At 47.6% G+C, this 18,533-nt stretch overlaps 1 protein-coding gene across 3 annotated transcripts in view; it reads left to right on the top strand.

Moving 5' to 3' along the window:
* kmt2d (lysine (K)-specific methyltransferase 2D) overlaps positions 1 to 18,533 on the top strand; it is a 28,068-nt gene that overhangs the window by 2,803 nt on the left and 6,732 nt on the right. The window contains exons 2-40 of one of the 3 annotated variants that reach the window (XM_062564617.1): positions 266 to 348; positions 475 to 586; positions 718 to 920; positions 1,063 to 1,172; positions 1,283 to 1,445; positions 1,981 to 2,149; positions 2,250 to 2,364; positions 2,522 to 2,700; positions 2,803 to 3,104; positions 3,376 to 3,492; positions 3,617 to 4,395; positions 4,525 to 4,665; positions 4,799 to 4,912; positions 5,020 to 5,124; positions 5,216 to 5,397; positions 5,658 to 5,822; positions 6,033 to 6,142; positions 6,282 to 6,326; positions 6,420 to 6,605; positions 6,718 to 6,888; positions 6,977 to 7,099; positions 7,471 to 7,574; positions 7,674 to 7,809; positions 7,903 to 7,983; positions 8,080 to 8,157; positions 8,265 to 8,423; positions 8,549 to 8,618; positions 8,776 to 9,014; positions 9,150 to 9,223; positions 9,504 to 9,554; positions 9,651 to 11,279; positions 11,366 to 11,545; positions 12,051 to 12,190; positions 12,371 to 14,115; positions 14,209 to 14,332; positions 14,786 to 14,867; positions 14,961 to 15,027; positions 15,118 to 15,350; positions 15,443 to 18,427. In XM_062564617.1, coding sequence (XP_062420601.1) covers positions 300 to 348; positions 475 to 586; positions 718 to 920; positions 1,063 to 1,172; positions 1,283 to 1,445; positions 1,981 to 2,149; positions 2,250 to 2,364; positions 2,522 to 2,700; positions 2,803 to 3,104; positions 3,376 to 3,492; positions 3,617 to 4,395; positions 4,525 to 4,665; positions 4,799 to 4,912; positions 5,020 to 5,124; positions 5,216 to 5,397; positions 5,658 to 5,822; positions 6,033 to 6,142; positions 6,282 to 6,326; positions 6,420 to 6,605; positions 6,718 to 6,888; positions 6,977 to 7,099; positions 7,471 to 7,574; positions 7,674 to 7,809; positions 7,903 to 7,983; positions 8,080 to 8,157; positions 8,265 to 8,423; positions 8,549 to 8,618; positions 8,776 to 9,014; positions 9,150 to 9,223; positions 9,504 to 9,554; positions 9,651 to 11,279; positions 11,366 to 11,545; positions 12,051 to 12,190; positions 12,371 to 14,115; positions 14,209 to 14,332; positions 14,786 to 14,867; positions 14,961 to 15,027; positions 15,118 to 15,350; positions 15,443 to 18,427 — 11,817 coding nt within the window. In that variant the 5' untranslated portion in view covers positions 266 to 299. Of the gene's footprint in view, positions 1 to 265; positions 349 to 474; positions 587 to 717; positions 921 to 1,062; positions 1,173 to 1,282; positions 1,446 to 1,977; positions 2,150 to 2,249; positions 2,365 to 2,521; positions 2,701 to 2,802; positions 3,105 to 3,375; positions 3,493 to 3,616; positions 4,396 to 4,524; positions 4,666 to 4,798; positions 4,913 to 5,019; positions 5,125 to 5,215; positions 5,398 to 5,657; positions 5,823 to 6,032; positions 6,143 to 6,281; positions 6,327 to 6,419; positions 6,606 to 6,717; positions 6,889 to 6,976; positions 7,100 to 7,452; positions 7,575 to 7,673; positions 7,810 to 7,902; positions 7,984 to 8,079; positions 8,158 to 8,264; positions 8,424 to 8,548; positions 8,619 to 8,775; positions 9,015 to 9,149; positions 9,224 to 9,503; positions 9,555 to 9,650; positions 11,280 to 11,365; positions 11,546 to 12,050; positions 12,191 to 12,370; positions 14,116 to 14,208; positions 14,333 to 14,785; positions 14,868 to 14,960; positions 15,028 to 15,117; positions 15,351 to 15,442; positions 18,428 to 18,533 lie in introns of all 3 variants that reach the window. The other 2 variants (XM_062564615.1, XM_037457548.2) reach the window with 2 other exon arrangements.

The following is an 18,533-nucleotide window of genomic DNA, read 5'->3' as shown; positions in this document are numbered from 1 at the left end:
TATGATGGCTATTTTGGTAAATGGGGAAAACTACATACCATTTCGCTGTTAATTGTTTGTTGGCGGAAATCTACATCTTATGTATTTTTTACTTATTAGATCCATTCTGATTCACAGTTGTGGTGTTAACAGCGTAGCCGGTAACTGGATATAATGCCAGCATGTTGGTTGCATCTTGTGAATAGTTTCATCAAACTGTTTCTTTATGATGTTTTCTTTCTTCTGATTATGAAAGTTTACTTTGCTTTTGTTTTGAAAATTGCAGATCTCTGTCAAGGAGGTCAAAATCAGTACGGGGAATGGACGAGCAGAAATCAAACTGCGAAGAAAATGACTCTGAACCTACAGGTAATGTGTTGTATTTTTTTTAAATGTTCCCCGTGTTGTTATGAGTAATCTCTATTCGGCAGTAAGATTGATAATCGCATAATGTGCCTTTACTCTGAAAGTGATGTTTTCTTTTTTTTTTTCTAGCTGATGACAATGCTTCTTCAAAGCAGCTTGTCTCCTCGGAGGAGGAGTCCGAAGCCCTTCTTCCTGCTGAGGACGTTTCCAGTGCTGATGCAGCCTTGTCCAGCACACCTGTGTTAGTTAATTCATCCTACATTTAAGCAAAAATGATACAGTCCACACTACTGTGTGTATATTCCAAGAAGCTGCTAATTGTTGGCAATAGCAAAAACTTGAGTTTTGAACAATCCCGTTGTGACTCTACAGAGAGAGCGCCCGAGCCTGTGCGCTTTGTAACTGTGTGGAGAAGAGTCTGCATGGACAGCGGGAACTGAGACACTTGGGGCCATTTTCTGAGCAGCCCAGCATCAAGCCATCCGCTTCCCCACTGCCACAGCCAGGGAATGATGACCTGTCTTCCATTGGATTTTCCGACTCCCCCTCTCTGGCATCACTCTTTGACGACTCAGGTTGAATTAAAAATATAATGCTATTATATTTATGTTTTTGTAGAATAAATACTTTATATAATCCCATCAACTAGACATGCATCGTGTAGATGGAGTTGGCTAGGAATTTGACTAAAATGTGCTTCTTCTTTATTGTAAACAGGGGGTTGTGCGGTTCACCACTGGTGTGCGGTGTGGTCGGAGGGTGTAAAGCGGATGGAGAATGAGGAGTTGGAGAACGTGGATAAGGCCGTTATCTCAGGGACACAGCGGGTAAGTGCACTGTCCTTTTAACCTGAATTAGATGGTACTGATTTAGAATATAGGGATTACAGGCTTCCTTTACCAAGATCTCATTTGTTAACAAAACTTCTTTGTTCCAGCTTTGCGACTACTGCAAAAGGCTTGGCGCGACGATTCGATGCCATGCTGAGGCCTGCACGAGGTTCTACCACTTCCCCTGCTCGGCGGCCAGCGGATCCTTCCAGTCCATGAAGCAGTTGGTCCTCCTCTGTCCAGAGCACATAGATAAGGCAGAGGAGTTGGGTAAGACAACAAAATATCTTTTAGAAAGTTGTAAAATTATTAGTGTTTGTAGTTGTGCAAACTGAAAGCACAAACAAAGGTGTTTATGCTCAATGTTTTATTTGTTGCATTATTTACCAGGGGGGTACTAACAAATTGTAGTGTGAAGAATCAAAAAGTGTATCTTGCAAAACAAAAATCCAATAGCTTGTAAACAATTTGGTTTGGCTGGCAAACTATATTCTTATGACTGGTTTCCTCAAGCATTTAAAAACTAATGGCCCTTATTTGTATAATCTATAGACATGTAAATAAGTCTTTTAAGTCAAATAAATTCTTCGGTGCCAAGAGCCTTGTCCCCTTGCGGATTCTTTACATACGACAAAGCGATCAAGAATTTGCTGCCGCCAGTTTTTTTTTTCATTCTGCTTTTATATTGAACTAAGATATGAAAATGCTTCTTATATCCATTAATTCAGTGTACTACTTAAACAAAAAAAAAATCTAATCTTATAATATTGATGTCTAATAAATATATATATTTTTTGTTCAGCAGGTGAGGAGTCTTGGTGTGCAGTGTGTGACTCAGCGGGGGAGCTCACAGACTTGCTGTTCTGTACGGGTTGTGGCCAACATTATCATGCGGCCTGTCTTGAGATTGGTGCTACTCCCATCCAGAGGGCTGGGTGGCAGTGCCCCGAGTGTAAAGTGTGTCAGACTTGCAGGTGAGTCAAACTGTAGCGACAATTAAAATAATAATAAAATACACAGATGGTGGCTAGAACCCATTTTTAAGAGCAATGTCTTTATTCCTACATTTCCCAGGCAACCAGGAGAAGACTCCAAAATGTTGGTATGCGATGCCTGTGATAAGGGCTATCACACCTTCTGCCTCGAGCCAGCCATGGATTCTCTTCCCTCTGACCCGTGGAAATGCAGAGTAAGTCACATTTCTCTTTTTAGTTGGGTACAAACACACACCCGTGGGACTGAAACATACTGAAAGAAGTTCAGAAACTGGAAAAACAGTTTTGACCATTCACCAGGACTTTTGAAAGAGACCTTGTTCTTCTCTGATCTGTTTATTTCTTTGTCAGAGGTGTCGTGTCTGCACGGAGTGTGGTGTCCGTGGACTGGTGCTGCCGGGTTTGGCCCAGTGGTTTGACAACTACGCCGTGTGTGAGGGCTGTCAACGTCACCGCAGCTCTGTGTGTGGCGTGTGCAGCAAAGCTGCCAACCCATCCGTCACTCTGCTGTCCTGCAGCACATGCCACAGGTTTGTTGGATGCAAAAGTGCACTAGCGTTTCTTAATGGTAGCCATCATGTGTGGGCTTGTAAATCATAGAATCATTACATATTCTTTCTTTATTGTCTTAGGTGGGTGCACAGTGAGTGTGCTGTACCTGAGGAACTTTCAGAAGCCAAGTGCATCTGCCAGCTTTGCAAGGAGGGCGAGCAGCAGCCTGTCACTCAACCACATACAACGGAGATACAGACCAGAGAGGCGTCTGAGGAGACTGAAGGACATGTGACTTTGGTGGAGATGACAATCCAAACGGATGCAGACATGGTGACAGAAGAGCACACAGACTTATCAGGGGTGACATGCCGACAGAAAGACGCTTCAGAGATGGTTCAGGCTGAAGCCATAACTGACAAAGAGACACCCATGGACTTGGGTAAGTCTACGGTTGTTGTTTGGAATGGCTTCTTTATGTTGACTGCTCCTTGACAAATAGAAGGCAAAGAAAAAACATATTTCTCTTGGTTTCTAAATGTGACAGTAGGAGGAAATCAGTATTTTTGATTAAATCATTTTATTACAGGATTCTGTCCATTTTTGGTGGTCCCAATGGTTGAATGCAATTATGAGTCACTTTTCATAAAGGATTGTAAATGTAATTCATATCTGTGATGGGCTGCTGAAAGTTAACTACTTTTTGGCTTTAGGGGTGGAGCCTGCAGTTGTTGAGACAACAGACCAGGAGAAAATTAAGGAGGACGAGCCGCAGGTAGCAACAGAAATATCAACTTCTGAGGCAACCGCTGTTCCACTTGGGTCCACAGGTAAACTATGGACACATTGTGCTTTTATTATTTGTATGATGGTGTTCTTTAACTAATGATATGGGCTGAAAGAATTCATTAATATTTACACTAATCACCACTCATTCCATAATCTCAAATGTAGACTGCGCAACAAAAGAACAGAGGGCCTCTTGTCTTCCTGCTGATGAAGAGGGAGCAGAAGAGGAAGTCAGTCAGGTGACCTCAGCAGCCCCTTCCCGCGACCCCACAGCAGAGACGCTAGCTGAAAACCTCAAAGTAGAACCAACTGCAGTGTCACAGCAGGGCCCCGAGAGTATGGAGGTGGAGAAGCTACAGGCCACTCCCTCGGTGGAACAAGACGTATCGCCAGAGTTATTAAACAATGACTCGGATGGCCCACCGATCACAGAACCGTTCAGTAAGGATCCACCAAAGTTATCAGCTTCTCCTACCTCCGTGGAGAAAACTGAGCCCATGGATAACTGTCAGGGAAGCAGTCCGTGCCAGGACCCCCAATCTCCTCTTTCTTTATCCATGGACGCACAAGAGGTCCTCTCTTCTATGGAAAGAGGTGGGAGGTTACTACCTCACTCTGAAGACGACGAGGACGAAGAGTATGATGACATGAGAGGAGATGATGACATAAAGCAGGAACTGCACGAGCAAGAAGTAAAGAGGGAATTGTTGCTGGACGATATGTCATATATGAGCCACGGAGACGAGAGCAGCAGTGGCTTTTTGGGCTCTCCAGGAGAGCAAGATCCTCAGCTCTCCATTGAGTTTGGGCTTGTACCCGCTGGCCGCTCACACGCAGATAATCTACTCACTGAGACTGATGACTCGCTTCCCTTCGAACCATTCAGAAGCGACAGGGAGAAGGTGAAACGCAGAGGGTCCCCCGGCCGCTCACGTGTCAAACAGGTGAGCCATTTCTGGTTTTAGTGACTGATTTTCTTCCTGACCCACTCAAATGGAGTCTTTATTTTTGAGATTTCTGTGTTACATTTGCACAACACGACTGAACATGTTTTTTTTTTCCTTGGCTTTTAGGGGCGGAGCAATAGTTTTCCGGGGAAGCGTAGGCCCCGAGGTGGAGGTGTAGGAGGAGGTGGTGGTGGCGGCGGCGGAGGGAGAGGACGTGGTGGGAGGTCACGCCTCAAAGCCATGGCCTCTTGCATTGATGCTTTCTTGGTAAGCTGTACTTTACACAGAATTCAAATGTTTTCTTGTATTGTCACTTTTATAATGTTAACTCTTTTCGTCACTTGTCATTTGACAGCACAGGTTAGCACTATGTTCTAATTGTTTATTCGCTTGCTCACAGCTAAGCATGACCACAGAAACTGGACTGAGTAAGGAGGAGGACGAGGAAGAAGATGACACCATGCAGAACACGGTGGTCCTTTTCTCAAACACCGATAAATTTGTCCTGCTCCAGGTACAGTTGGTTTTGTAGAGCGACATTGTTTCTGTATAGCACAAATACAGTTGCAGATGAAGCACACCTTTTTTCTTTTTTATAATTATTTTTCTTTTCTATTTTAGGACATGTGTGTTGTGTGTGGCAGTTTTGGAAAGGGTGCAGAGGGGCAGTTGTTGGCTTGTGCTCAGTGTGCCCAGTGTTACCATCCTTACTGTGTGAACAGCAAAGTAAGCACAACGTTATCCTTTCAATTTTTTCTTTTCTATTCATCACTACTTTTCAAAATCCAGATAGATTAAGTCTGATTGTCTTCTGTAGATCACAAAGACGATGCTCCGAAAGGGCTGGCGCTGTTTGGAATGTATTGTGTGCGAGATGTGCGGAAAGGCTTCGGACCCCTCCCGTCTGCTGCTGTGTGACGACTGTGATGTCAGCTATCACACCTACTGCTTGGACCCTCCCCTGCACAATGTTCCCAAGGGTGGTTGGAAGTGCAAATGGTAAAGAACAAAAAGTCCCTCTCGGAGCACAATGCTTCATTCAGCCCTGTATTTTTAAATGGGGTCAAATGGAAATTAACACATGTAAATTTGCACATTATGCAAAAACAATCATACCTCAGCGATGCAGTAGCAATGCAGAGGCCCATCCCTCGGCCTCTTGTTTCTGTAGTAACCAAAAACCTGCTGTTTTCTTTTATGTTTTTTCTTATTTCACATTTGTTGTATATTTGTTACAGTGATTCACTACTTCTGTGCAGGTGTGTATGCTGTGTGCAGTGTGGCTCCAACTCCCCGGGTTTCCACTGTGAGTGGCAGAACAACTACACCCACTGTGGCCCCTGTGCGAGCCTCGTCACTTGTCCGGTATGCAGAGAGAACTTCATGGAGGAGGAGCTGCTGCTGCAGTGTCAGTACTGTGATCGGTGAGTGCGGCTCATTAGAACTACCCGCGCGCACACAGCAGAGACATAAACTGAGCTATTCATGAGGCTGCAGCTAATGAAGACAACCGGGGCATGGATTATTTATGCGTTTTTTTTTTCACATCATGAATTATTCCCTAACATCTGGGATCTGTGGGTTGGATTTGTTATGAAAAGTACTGTTGCATCAATGTATGTCTGTCTATGCAGATGGGTCCATGCCGTCTGTGAGAGCCTGTACACAGAGGATGAGGTGGAACAGGCTTCTGATGAGGGCTTTGCATGCACATCCTGCTCCGCATATGTTCCGAAACCCGTGGGTGAGTCCCATAACAACACGTTTTAAAACCGAAGACACACTGTAGATTAGTCTAAAAAATATACCCAGTCTATTCCCATATTTACAGGTGACACAATTTTCTTTTGCTTTTTCTCCCTGATTTTTGCCTTTGCTCACAGTAGTAGAGTCAGCCATTATGGCTTCAATAAAGATCAAAGAGCCAGGTCAGTGGATTTAGCTTGTTCATATTTTTTTATCACAGGGCCATGATGCGTGGTCGTCACAAGTCACTCATATTTGCCAATGTCCATTTGCAGAACCCCAGTTCTACCGGTTGGAGGGTGTGTGGCTGACTGAGTCGGGTATGTCCCTACTCCGCAGCATCTCCATGTCTCCCCTGCACAAGAGGCGGCAGCGACGCTCCCGTCTCGGCACTCTGTGCTGTGACGGAGGTCCTGATGGAATGGATCTGAGGGAAGTCGAGGAAGGAGAGGATGGAAAAGGTTTGCATACTCTCCTCTCAGCCAGTGGTGTGTGTTAACAATTGCATAAATGTGTCTTCCCTTTTTTTTTGTGCAAGACCTTTTGCAAATTCAATGTTATGTGTACATCTAGGCTGTGGGGAGCCCATGGAATGCGACTCAAAGATGGAGAACCCTGGGAGCCCTGACCGAGATGGGGGTGCAGAGGGAGGCCCTGAAGGCATGGCTGACTGCGAGGGCCTCAAAGGAGGATCAGAGGAGATGGATGATAGCAAGAAAAGAAAGCGGAAACCCTACAGGCCTGGTAGGCTACCCAGAATTTCACAAAACAACCTGTAACATCTGCTTGAGCATTCAAATAATATTTAAAATACATTAATAATTCCTTCTAGGAATTGGAGGCTTCATGGTGCGACAGAGGAAGTGTCACACACGGATGAAGAAAGAATTCTTTGCCCAGTTGGCTGGAGAGACAACATTAGATGGGCAGCCAATAGAGAGAACCATTGACGAAGGTTAGTGAAAACTGAATTTTAAATCATCATCATCAAATATTTTCCTGAAATAATTCCATAACTCAGAGTAAATGTGATTTATTGAGAATATTTTGAAAGTTCTAGAACATGGGACCTCTTCAGTCGAACATTAAGGTTTAAAAAAAATTGGGTCGAGTAGACCCTCGCTTAACTTAAACTGAAATACCATCTCATTCATCAATGCGCTGAAGCAGCTGGCCGCTACCAATGCAACCCTTTGCAGTTTTTAAACACATGGTTATTGTAAAATCTCATTATTTATAAGGACTGCATTAATGTTTTGTGAATGTGGTACATTTGGAAAACTGAATTGCATGGTTATATATGCATAGGACCTCACCCTGACACAGATAACATAATGGACCCTAAACCAGTGGAGGGTGAGGAACAGGCCAAGAAACGCCGGGGACGGAAGAAGAGCAAACTTGAGGACATGTTTCCAGCCTATCTCCAGGTTACAAGTCTCTCTATGCCCCATGCTTTACATCGCTTTGAAACGTATGGCATCAAGGGCCATGATGTTCATATCTGAAATGGTTGTAATTTGTTGCAGGAGGCTTTCTTTGGGAAGACACTAATAGACATGAGTAAGAAAGCTGCAATGATACCTCCCGGGCAGAGGCCTGGCGCATGTCTGGTCCGACCTTCATTACCAGCACCATTAGGGGTCAAATCTACTGCCCCAGAGAGTAAGTGCATTAAATGGACCTACGGTTAACATGAAACCTGCAGAAATGGTTATTTTTTAGTTTCTTTTGACCTTTCTGCGCTTCTCTCACTAGTTGACGATGGTGTCGTAAAAGAAAATTTTCCTCTCAAGCAAGAATGGGGTGAGGCCTCTCAGGCTCAGGGAGAAGGTGCGGGTAAGTGTCTGTTTCAACCCTCGTCTACTGGTTGTTGTTAATGTTGTTGTTTTTACGGCCTGCATGGAACAGTTGTTTAAAACTATACATTTTTAGGAGTTTCTGCATCTTCCTCATCGCTGAAGGACCAGTTGCCGACTGATCCGCATGACTCTGATGCAGAAAAACGTGAAGGTAGTGCCTTGACTCGGGTCTAAACTGTATGCAACAATAACTACGGGAAGGTTTTAATACCCCATGTTGGCAGCGTGACTTATATGCTCTTTGTCCTTGCGTGACAGGACTTCCGCAAGGGATAGAGAGTCAGGACTCTGAGCAGTTCTTCAGGAAGGTTCTGGGAGTGTCAGACGGCTCCTCTTTGGAGGGCATGAAGCCCATCTTGGAGGGCAGTAAGGGAGAACTCAATCGAGGCGCTCTGCCGCAAAGAGCTCTCCTCTCAGGTGTGTATGTGGGCATGTTGAATATATATCATATAATGTACGATCCAGGACATTTGTAAGGATCAGTACGAGAAACCTTTTGGTGAAGTTTGGCTTGAGATTAAAACATGTCAAATCTTTAACAGGGTCCCTGCCCTCGGCTGGAATGATGGATGCTTTTCCTGGCCTCAATCAGTCACCCTTCTTTGATATGCGGTAGGACCAATATTGACTACCATGGTGCATTTTATTTTACAACCATGTGCACAACTAATGGTGTCAATCATAGGGTAGAAGCATATGAACAATTAATTTGTTTGGTAATCAAGCACTTAATTTAGTATAAAGCAATAACGTCTCGTATGGTGCACAGGGACCGAGGTGGACTGTTCAGTCCGGATGGGGGTGATGAAAGCCCCTGGGCCACTCCCTCTACCCCAGCAACCCCCTCCTCCCCGGCGACCCCCACTGAGACAGAGGGCGATGGGCTGTCCTACAACCAACGCAGTCTCCAGCGGTGGGAGAAAGATGAGGAGCTGGGAGAACTTTCAACTATCTCCCCTGTGCTTTATGCCAATACCAACTTTCCCACTCTTAAACAGGACTACCCAGGTGAGTGTGAGGAAGAAATAATATGACTGCATGTACAACCTCCTACAGGACCAAATGAATGTAATACTTTTTAGTACAGTTGTATTTAATATTGAACAGCTATTGAAAAGCTATTACACATTTCTCCTCTGACAGACTGGGCTAGTCGCTGTAAGCAAATCATGAAGGTCTGGAGGAAGGTGTCCGCTGCCGACAAGGTTCCATATCTGGTAGGTTTTGTTTTACCAAATTAACAATCGTCGTTTCTTGTTAGATTTTAAATGCAGTCGAAGATTCCAGGGTGTTGTTATTTTGTGTTTGGGTCAATGCAGAGAGCTGGTGACCGCTTACTGGAACCCTAATGAGAAATTTGGCATTAGAATTATGATTCATTCTACATGTCTGTGTGGCATTACTGTAATTAAACAAAATGTATTTTTATCAAGTGATATTTTTGGTTATGCAGAAGAAAGAATTACATTTTAAATTCTTTCCTTCTACGTTTTGTAGCAAAAGGCCAAAGATAACCGAGCAGCTCAGAGGATCAACAAGGCGCAGAAGGTGATTACTGCGGCGGCATCCTTTTGCTGTTTGATGCCCTTCATTAGTCGTGGTGCAGATGGTTCATGCTTCCTCTGTACTGTCCTCTTTCCACAGCAGGCCGAGAGTCAGGTGTGCAGGCCCATCAAGACCGAGGGAGTGCGTGTGAAGACTGAGCGTCCCAGTTTACACCTCCAGATACCGCCACATTCAGGCTCTACGCCAATCTCCTCCCAGCCCAGCTCTGCAGAAAGTCCCTTTCCCTTCCCTCCAGATTCAGGATCATCCTCGGTCTTTTTCTCAGATGGACCTGTTAAGACCCCGGGGTCAGCTGAAATCCGGACAGATCCCTTTGCTAAGCTTCCTCCTCAGTCACCCCATTCTCACTCTCACCCAACCACACCCTTCTCCCATGCTGGGGCCAGCCCCCTGCAGGCCTCTTCCTCAGGTTATTCCGCTTCCGGCCCACAGGGTCCTCCTCAGGGACGGCCAGCCAGTCTTGGCCCCTTTGACATGCAACCAGGAACTCCTGGAACCCCCAGACGGGCTCAGCAGGTTGACCCCTACTTCAGATCACAATTGCAGCAGCAACATCTACCACAATCGCAGCAAGGCTCCCTGGAGTCCCTCGGACCTCCAGAAAGTCCTCATTCAAGAGGAGCAGGGCTCGGGGAGTCGCCGATCTTCTCGCCAACGCACAACACCCACTATGGAGACCCTTTCAGAACCCAGCAAGGTATGGGACGGTTAGAATACGGTTCATCCCCATCACCCTCTGCTGTGGCTTCCTCACCTGCAAGCACAGGGCAGTACAAGGCTGATATGAGTGCACCATCTCCCCGCTCTGCTGGTGTGGGTAGGTCTGATCTATCCACTGACTCTCCGGCCGGGATGCTGGAGTCTGGGGATGGTTTGTTCAAGGCGCCTATGACGCCCCGAATGCACCAAGGCGAGGGTGGTACACTTCATCCTGGAGCTTCCCCTAGCTACCCCTCTGAGGGCTACAGGCAGTCTCCCTCCCACCCATTCTCTGACTCCCACACTCAGCAATCACTGACTCCCAGGCCACAGTCAGGCGACAATTGTTCTATTGGACCCCAGAGACACCCTGTAGCTCAACAGGAATTATGTCCGAGAGTGCCCTCCAGCCCCCAGTCCCAGGGCAGCTCCCAGTCCCCCCACACTCCTGGTGGCCATTCCAACGATCCCTACTCTGTCCATTCTCCTGCTACACCTCGTTTCCAATCCCCGGACCTTTGTTCTCAGTCACCTTCAAGGCCCCAATCTAGAGACCCTTTTGCTACTATCCAGAAACCCTCCCGCCCTCCTTCTGCTGCACCGGAGGGAACTGTAATGTACAAAACCTCACCTCATTCTAACCAGCAATCTTCACCCCATTCGACTAACAATTCCACAGGTGATCCCCTCTCTGGTAAACCGTCAGCACCTCCTACTTTCAGCCGCAGCCCAAGCACGGGAGGTTACCAAATAACCCAGCAGCAGAGTCAGATGTTACAGGGTCAGCTCCAGCAACAACAGCCACAAACTCAGCGGACAATGAGTGCAGACGGCTACGGCTCCAGGGTCCCGCCCCTTTCCGGGTCTCAAGAGCTATCAGCTGGTCGCCCTCCAGACTCGCCTCATCAGCCAGCTTTGCCGGGCCCTCAAGAAATGCCCGACATTTCAGCAGTGCAGGACCCTGCACTAGTAGGCCTTAGCCCCTCTGAGCTGGACAAACATCGACAGGTATCACCATGTCAGCCAGTGAGCAATCAATCTGTGCGCCTCCAAAGTCTATTGCTAATCAAAGCTTCTTATGTTTGATTTCTTAGCGACTGAGGCTGAGGGAATTCTTAATCCGACAACAAATACAGAGAAATTCCATCAGACAAGAAAAGGAGGCTGCTGCCGCTGCCGCTGCTGCCGGCAGCACATCCCCTGGCTGGTCTGGAGGAGAGATGGGAGCCTTTCAACAAGACAAGGCCCACAGAGCACCACCACCATATCCACAGGTACACACACCTTTTACAAAAGTGTGACGTAAGAATTTGGAAGCGAGCGGGTCGCCTGTGAGTGAGTCGTAATCAAAGGGCCGGTGCTCCGTTCGTCAGCTCGTTCTGTTCAACGCGATTGAGGAAGGTTTTTAGCCTTATTTGTTAAGTTGTCACTCATGATCACACGCCCCTCTCAGTTGATGCCCCGCCCCCTACGCCAGATCAGGGGCTAAAGTCTGCATGTGAAGAAGAAGAAAAGAGCCGAAGAATGGAGAAAAAAAGTCAATACTTTATTTGACACAAAAAGACTTATTTTTATTTTTAATACATTTTTCAATGTTCAAGACCAAAACTGTTTTTCAAATGATCTAAACTTTTGGACTAGATTTTGGCTCCATAGGTGAAGGGAAGTTTGATGCCGTAGATGTGTTTTGATGAACAAATAGTGCCAATATGAACTCTGAAAATATTCAAATACTAATAATACCGTTTTTTTGCCCCTTGCTGCTGTTTCTTTGTTCAGGATCGTGTTGCTGCTAACACTCCTGGACCTCAGACTTCTGTGGCAGGGAATATGCCCATGGCTGTTGGAGGCATGGAGGACAAGCTCATTCGCCCACCTCCTACAGGAACTCCTGCCATCATTGACCCAAATGCACTAAGGTAACCACATCATTGAACTACATTCACACTTGTTATTTACTAAGTTTCCTTTACATAATGATTAATTTCTCCATTTACAGTAAGTCATTTTACAAACACCCCTTTTTGCATTTGTAAAATACTGTAATACAGGCTACACGGTTAGAATGGAAATGTATTTTTTCCGTTTCTGTCCTTCAGGGCACAAGGGCCCAGCAGACCTCAGGGCATGTTTGCCCGTCCTCCGTTCCCTCCTCAGTGGCAGGGCCAGCCTCCAGGTCCAAGGAGGTTTCCCCAGCCAGGCTTGGATGTCATGGGTATGAGGCAGAATCTCAACCCTGCTGCCAACATCCAGGGCATGGAAGGCATGGGTAACCCTCACACCATGATATCAGGACATGGCGGAGAGATCGTCCAACCAATGGGTCAGGGACCCCCGCCGCAGTTCATTGAATTGAGACACAACTCGCAGAGGCTTTCACTGCGACCTCAGTTTATGCCCCGTGGACCCCAGCAAAGACCTCGTCTCTTTGTTCCACACCAAGATATGGCAGCACCTTATGTTCAGCAACATCCCATAGCTCAAGCTGGTGGAATTCAAACCGAGGGGGGCAGCAACTCACAGCAGGGTGGACTGTCTGTTTTGCTGCCTCAGCAGTCGACAGACTCGTTAACACAACAGCCGCACTTGCAGCCGCTGGCAGTTACCTCCGCTCCTAACATTCCTAGCGGTGAGCAGCATCAGCTTCGACAACCAAGCCATGTCACGCAGCCCCAGCCTGCCACGGCAGAACATAACGAGCTGCCAGAGCCGGACCTTGAGGGGCTCGGGGATGCCCATGGGGATGGAGGTGTTGAGGATGAGGATGATTTGGCCCTGGATTTGGACCCTGACAAAGGAGACGATGACTTGGGCAACCTGGACAACCTTGAAACCAATGATCCGCACCTAGATGACTTGCTTAACAGTGACGAGTTTGACCTCCTGGCATACACGGATCCTGAGCTGGACCAAGGGGACCCTAAAGATGTCTTCTCAGACCAGCTGCGGTTGGTGGAAGCCGAGAGTGAAGCACCTTCCTCTGCGCTTGTTAAAGTGGAAGAAAAAGCCATGGTAGAGCCAGGGCACAGGTCTCTCACAACAGCCGCTGCCAATGAAAGGGGGTCTGCATCCCAACTGTCAACCTCTGCCGATATGGTTGATACCTCCAAGGTAAAAGTGGAGGACAGAGGTCTGCCTTCTCAGCAGCATCCAGGACATACGGTAGTGAAAGACGAAATAGGAGAGGCTGTGTCAATGCTTCTTGGTGGGAACGCGCCTGCCAAGCCTCAACAACCACAAAACCAGTCAGCTTCGCTCAGTTCTGTTCGATTAGGGGGACTTCCTTACTCTTTGCCAGGTCAAGCTAATGTGTTGACTTTTCCTCCAACTGCCGCACATGCAAATCTTGATGATCCGCTGGGACTGCCCGATGTAGGGGAACAGCACTCTCTTGCTGTAGATTTGGCAAAGGTAGAGAGCTCCTTAGATGGTGAATTGCCCCTCCTGATACAGGATCTTCTGGAGCATGAGAAGAAGGAACTACAGAAGCAGCAACAGCTCAGTTCCCTCCACCAAGGAGGCATGGCACCCCATTTTCAGAGCCTCTCGAGTCAACAGTCTAACCCACAGGCACCCGGACAGATTATGCTGCCACACCACCATCGGCCACCACCCCAAGGAATGATGGCTCAGCCAGGGATGATGCCCCGTGCTCCACACATGTTGCAGCAACAGCAGCAGCAGCAGCAAAGGCTTATGGGACCTGGAATGGCACCTCACATGAATATGGCCCAGCAGCAAGCCATGGTGAGGATGGGTCAGCCAGGGATCCATGCAGGTGTCGGTCATCTCCCGCAGACATTGATTAAACCACCTCTGGCCAACAACTTCTTCCCAGATAAAGGTAGGTGTTGTGGCTTGTTGCTGTCCTCACTATGTGTAAGGGTATTCTCTATTTAATATAACTACAGCCATTGTCTTACTTTTTTAATCGCAGATTTAGACAAGTTTGCCACTGACGACATTATGGATCCCATTGCGAAGGCGAAGATGGTGGCACTTAAGGGTATCAAGAGAGTGTTGGCACAGGATCCAATGGTTGTTCCTTCTGGCATTAACAGGTACATAATGTAGTTATAGAAATATAAATATATATAAATTTACTAATCATTCCTATCTACAACGTTGCTTCCCAATACCGAGGCTAAAGGCATCTACTCGTAACAAGCAGATCCCGTGTTTGATTATATCCCTCGCTGTGTGGCAGCGACTGGGATATAATACACTGCATTGCTATTAAAATTACATAGATTTAGAAGAACTGAATTGTTTCCTAAAATTATGCTACAACAATATCAGTTAATCTCTATTACTGGCGGACATAAATTATTTAAAGAAGTTCATGTTCGACACGGCGCTTTCTCAACTGCCCTCCTCAGAAATGAGTGACCTAGTAGGCACGGTGTCACTGGTTTAAACGGTAGCCTCACAAGACACCCATCAGGTGGGGTAACATCATCTGCCAGTAGGTCACAGGTAGAGTAATATATTTTCTTTAATATCGTTCTCTTCAGGCAACAAGTTTCTCTGCTTGCTCAGAGGCTGGCCTCTGCCCCGGGCACAGATCCAGGTCAACTTACACCTGGACCTCCAAAGGTATGCTACCTTCCTTTTCAGAAGTGATTAATTTACTTTAATTGTATGTTTTATCTAGCTGATTGATTCAAATTTTTTTTTTTGTGTGTTTAGGAGGGAGAAACAAATGATCCCACCCAGTCAAGGCCTAACCCACCCCAGTTTGTACAAGGAATCATCAGTATGTTCAACCAATACTAGCACTTGTTAAACATCTATTGGGTCACAAGGAAAAATGTTATATTACTTTCCCCATACTTTCATTTTACAGATGATGCGGAACAGCACCAATATGAAGAATGGCTTCTTCACACTCAGCAGTTACTCCAAATGCAGTTGAAGTTTTTGGAGGAACAGATTGGAGTTCATCGCAAATCACGCAAGGCTCTGTGCGCCAAGCAACGCACTGCTAAGAAAGCTGGAAGGGAGTTTGCTGAGGCCGATGCCGAGAAACTAAAGTTGGTAACGGAAGAGCAAAGCAAAATTCAGAAACAGCTTGACCAGGTGTGTAAATGGTCTCTGTTTGATTTAATAAAGACAAATAAATTAACCTAATTTAACTTACTTGATGCACAATTGTATAACTTCTATTCTAGGTGCGAAAGCAGCAGAAGGAGCACACCAATCTCATTGCAGAGTACAAAAGCAAACAGCAACAACACCAGCAAAGCTCAGGTATTCTTCCCCCGGGTCACACTGCACAGGGGGCCCCCCCTCACATGTTTCCCAAGATGCCTGGTCAGATGATGATGGGCCAACAGGGAACACCAGTAATGGCCCAACACCCTGTTGTGATGCCCCAAAGCGGAATGCCTGTCAGGATGCCCCAAGGACAGCCTTTTATCGCCCAGCCCCAGCTTCCTGCTGCTCTTTTAGCCAGGGCCCCCAGGGCCCCGGGTCCTCCTGGTGCTCCACCAGGATTCTTCCCACAGGGTCCTGGAATCCAAGGTGCCGATCCAAGGCTTCTCCAAGAAAGACAGCTTCAGCATAGGATGCAGATGGCAAAGCTCCAGCAGCAGCAGCAGCAGCAGCAGCAGCAACAACAACAACAACAGCAACAACAACAACAGCAGCAGCAGCAGGTCATGATGGGACAACAACCAATGCCTCACCCAAATCAACAATCTGGCTTAATTGCTCAGCCACCATCCAGTATGATGGGGAACCCACTTATGGCCCAACAACAAGCAAACTCTCAACAGGGAATACTAGCCAACCAGCCCAATCAACAAGGCATGGTGCAGGTCCCGCAAAGAATTATTGGAGGCCAGTCTGTGCCTCCACTGTCACAGAACCTTGCTGCAGACCAGCCTATTGCACATAGTCAAGCCATGATGGCAGTTCAACCAGGGGTTATGGGAAACCCGCCAGTTGCACTAGCACAGCAGCAGAGGCCCCAGCTTATGATGGGGCCGCAGGGAATGGTAAGATCTCCTGGTCACCCCGGCCTCAGGGGTCCCCAGGCCCAGTTGACTCCGCAGCAACAGAACATTCTAGCCCAACGCATGCTTGCATCTCAGCAACAGCATCAGCAAAATTTAGCCCACCAGCAGCAGCAGATTGCGCAGCAAAGACAACAAACTCAATTGATCAGTCAATCCAACCAAGAGCAAGGAGCGCTCCCCCAGCCCTCAACCCCACAGATGGGCTCCTCTCCCTCCACAGGAAGTGTCACGCCGCAGCCACAGGGAGCTACAGACAACCAAAACTCAGGCCCCAAAGAGGGGGGGATCCTCTGCCCCGATTCAAGAACGCCACCGCAGCACAGTGGACCCTCCACTCCCAATCAGATGCCCCAACTTGGCGCTACTAATGATCATCAAAGTGACGTGGGACGACAGCAGTTGCAGCATCAGCAGCATCATCAAAACCAGGTTTATATGGCCCAGCAGCCACAATCAAATTCTCAATCTGTACCCGAGGATCAAACGGGTTTGGTTGGAAACCAACAAACTGGTGTGCTTCAGCAACAACTTCCGCTGATTCTCCAGAGGCAAAGTTCCCTCAGTGTGGACAAGCCCATGACTGTTAAAGAGGAAAGGAAACCAATTGAATTCTTAGCTCAGCAGCAGCAGCAGCAACAACAACAACAAACAGTACAAAATGCCATGCAGCAGTCACAAGATCCCAGCATCCAACAGCAGATCATAAACCAGAACCATTCTGGACAGCCACCGTCTGTTATGATGGGTCATAGTGCACAACAACATGCCCTCATGGCCCAGCAGCAAAAACAACAAGCCATGATTGGCATGATGAGAGCCCAGCAGCAAGGGATGTTGTCACAGAGGCCCGTGGTTCCACCCGGACAGATCCGCACCCCGATCAACATCCAGGCCATTATCGCTCAGAATCCTCAGCTGCGTAATCTTCCCCCGAACCAGCAGATACAGCACATCCAGGCCATGATTGCCCAGCGACAGCTTCAACAGGGACAGATGCTGCGGATGTCTATGGGACAAGGCCAGCAAAGTCAGTTGAGGCCTCATATGCCTCCAGGACAGATGCCACAGGTTGTGCAGCAGATGCAGTACGGAGCCGTAGGAAAGCCGGGAGCAGTGGGTGCTCAGCAACAATCAGGCATGTTGGGTCAGCAATCTGGTGTTGCTCCACAAATGCAACAGGGGATGATGATCCCTGGGCAGCAGCAACCAGCGCAGCAACAGCAACCAGTAGGGCAGATGATGCAGCAACATATTATGAGAGGCCAGGTACCAGTGCCACCCTCCCCCATGGACCAGGGCCGAATGGTAAGGCCAACCTCTCCCCGCCAGCCGATGGTCAATTCTCCCGGGCATTCATTTAATCAAAGTATGGGTATGCGTCCACCCACTCCTAACCAGAACCAGCAAGCACTAATGCCAGCTGCAGCAGGCCGCATGCAGGGTTCTCCATCCCATGCATATTCTCCAAGAGGTCCCTTTGGCATGAGCCCCGCCCACCCGGCTTCGCCTCATTCATCCCATGTCTCCTCGCCTTCTGTGGCCGACAGCAGGCCTGGGAGGGGGAGTCCGTACAGCCACGTGAAGGCCTCTCCGCTCAGGTCCCCTGGAGCCAGGAGTCCACTTGACTTCCCTGGAATGAAAGTAGAAGCCCAGCCATCGGGCAGTGAAGCACCCCACTCAGCCTCAACCATCTCCAATGGTCCAAAGAAATGCTTTAATATTCAGCAGCAGCAGCAGCTGCAGCAGATCACAGAGAACCATGGTCCTCACACACAACATGGCCCTAGAGTAGGGGAGCTATGCAAGATGACCTTACAGAACATCAAACAGGAGCCAAGAGAGGTTCAATGCGATGGTGCGCCACAGGCTCATCCTGGGGCTATAAAGCGGGAAGTAACTGGGGAGGCAGTTTCTTCTGGGAACAACACTGGCTTTATTAATGCTGGAGACCCTGGGACTCAAGGTCCCCGATCGGAGACCGGACAACAACTACTACAGAAGCTTCTTAGAACCAAGAACCTTCAGCTTGGCGCGCAGAGGCCCTCTGAAGGCATCCACAATGAGATAAATGGCCACATTAACAGCAAACTAGCAATGCTGGAACAGAAACTTCAAGGCACTCCACGAAATATGGAGGTATGTTTTTCTGTCGTCCATTCATTGTATTTGCTCTCTTTATGTTACCGTTTGAGTAAATAATCTCTCTCTGTCTCGGCCTCTCTCTCCTTTTCTTGACCCTCAC

This window comes from Pungitius pungitius, chromosome 1, assembly GCF_949316345.1.
Source record: "Pungitius pungitius chromosome 1, fPunPun2.1, whole genome shotgun sequence".
In the NCBI taxonomy this organism is placed as follows: Eukaryota; Metazoa; Chordata; class Actinopteri; order Perciformes; family Gasterosteidae; genus Pungitius; species Pungitius pungitius.
This window is presented reverse-complemented; position numbering and strand designations above follow the sequence as displayed.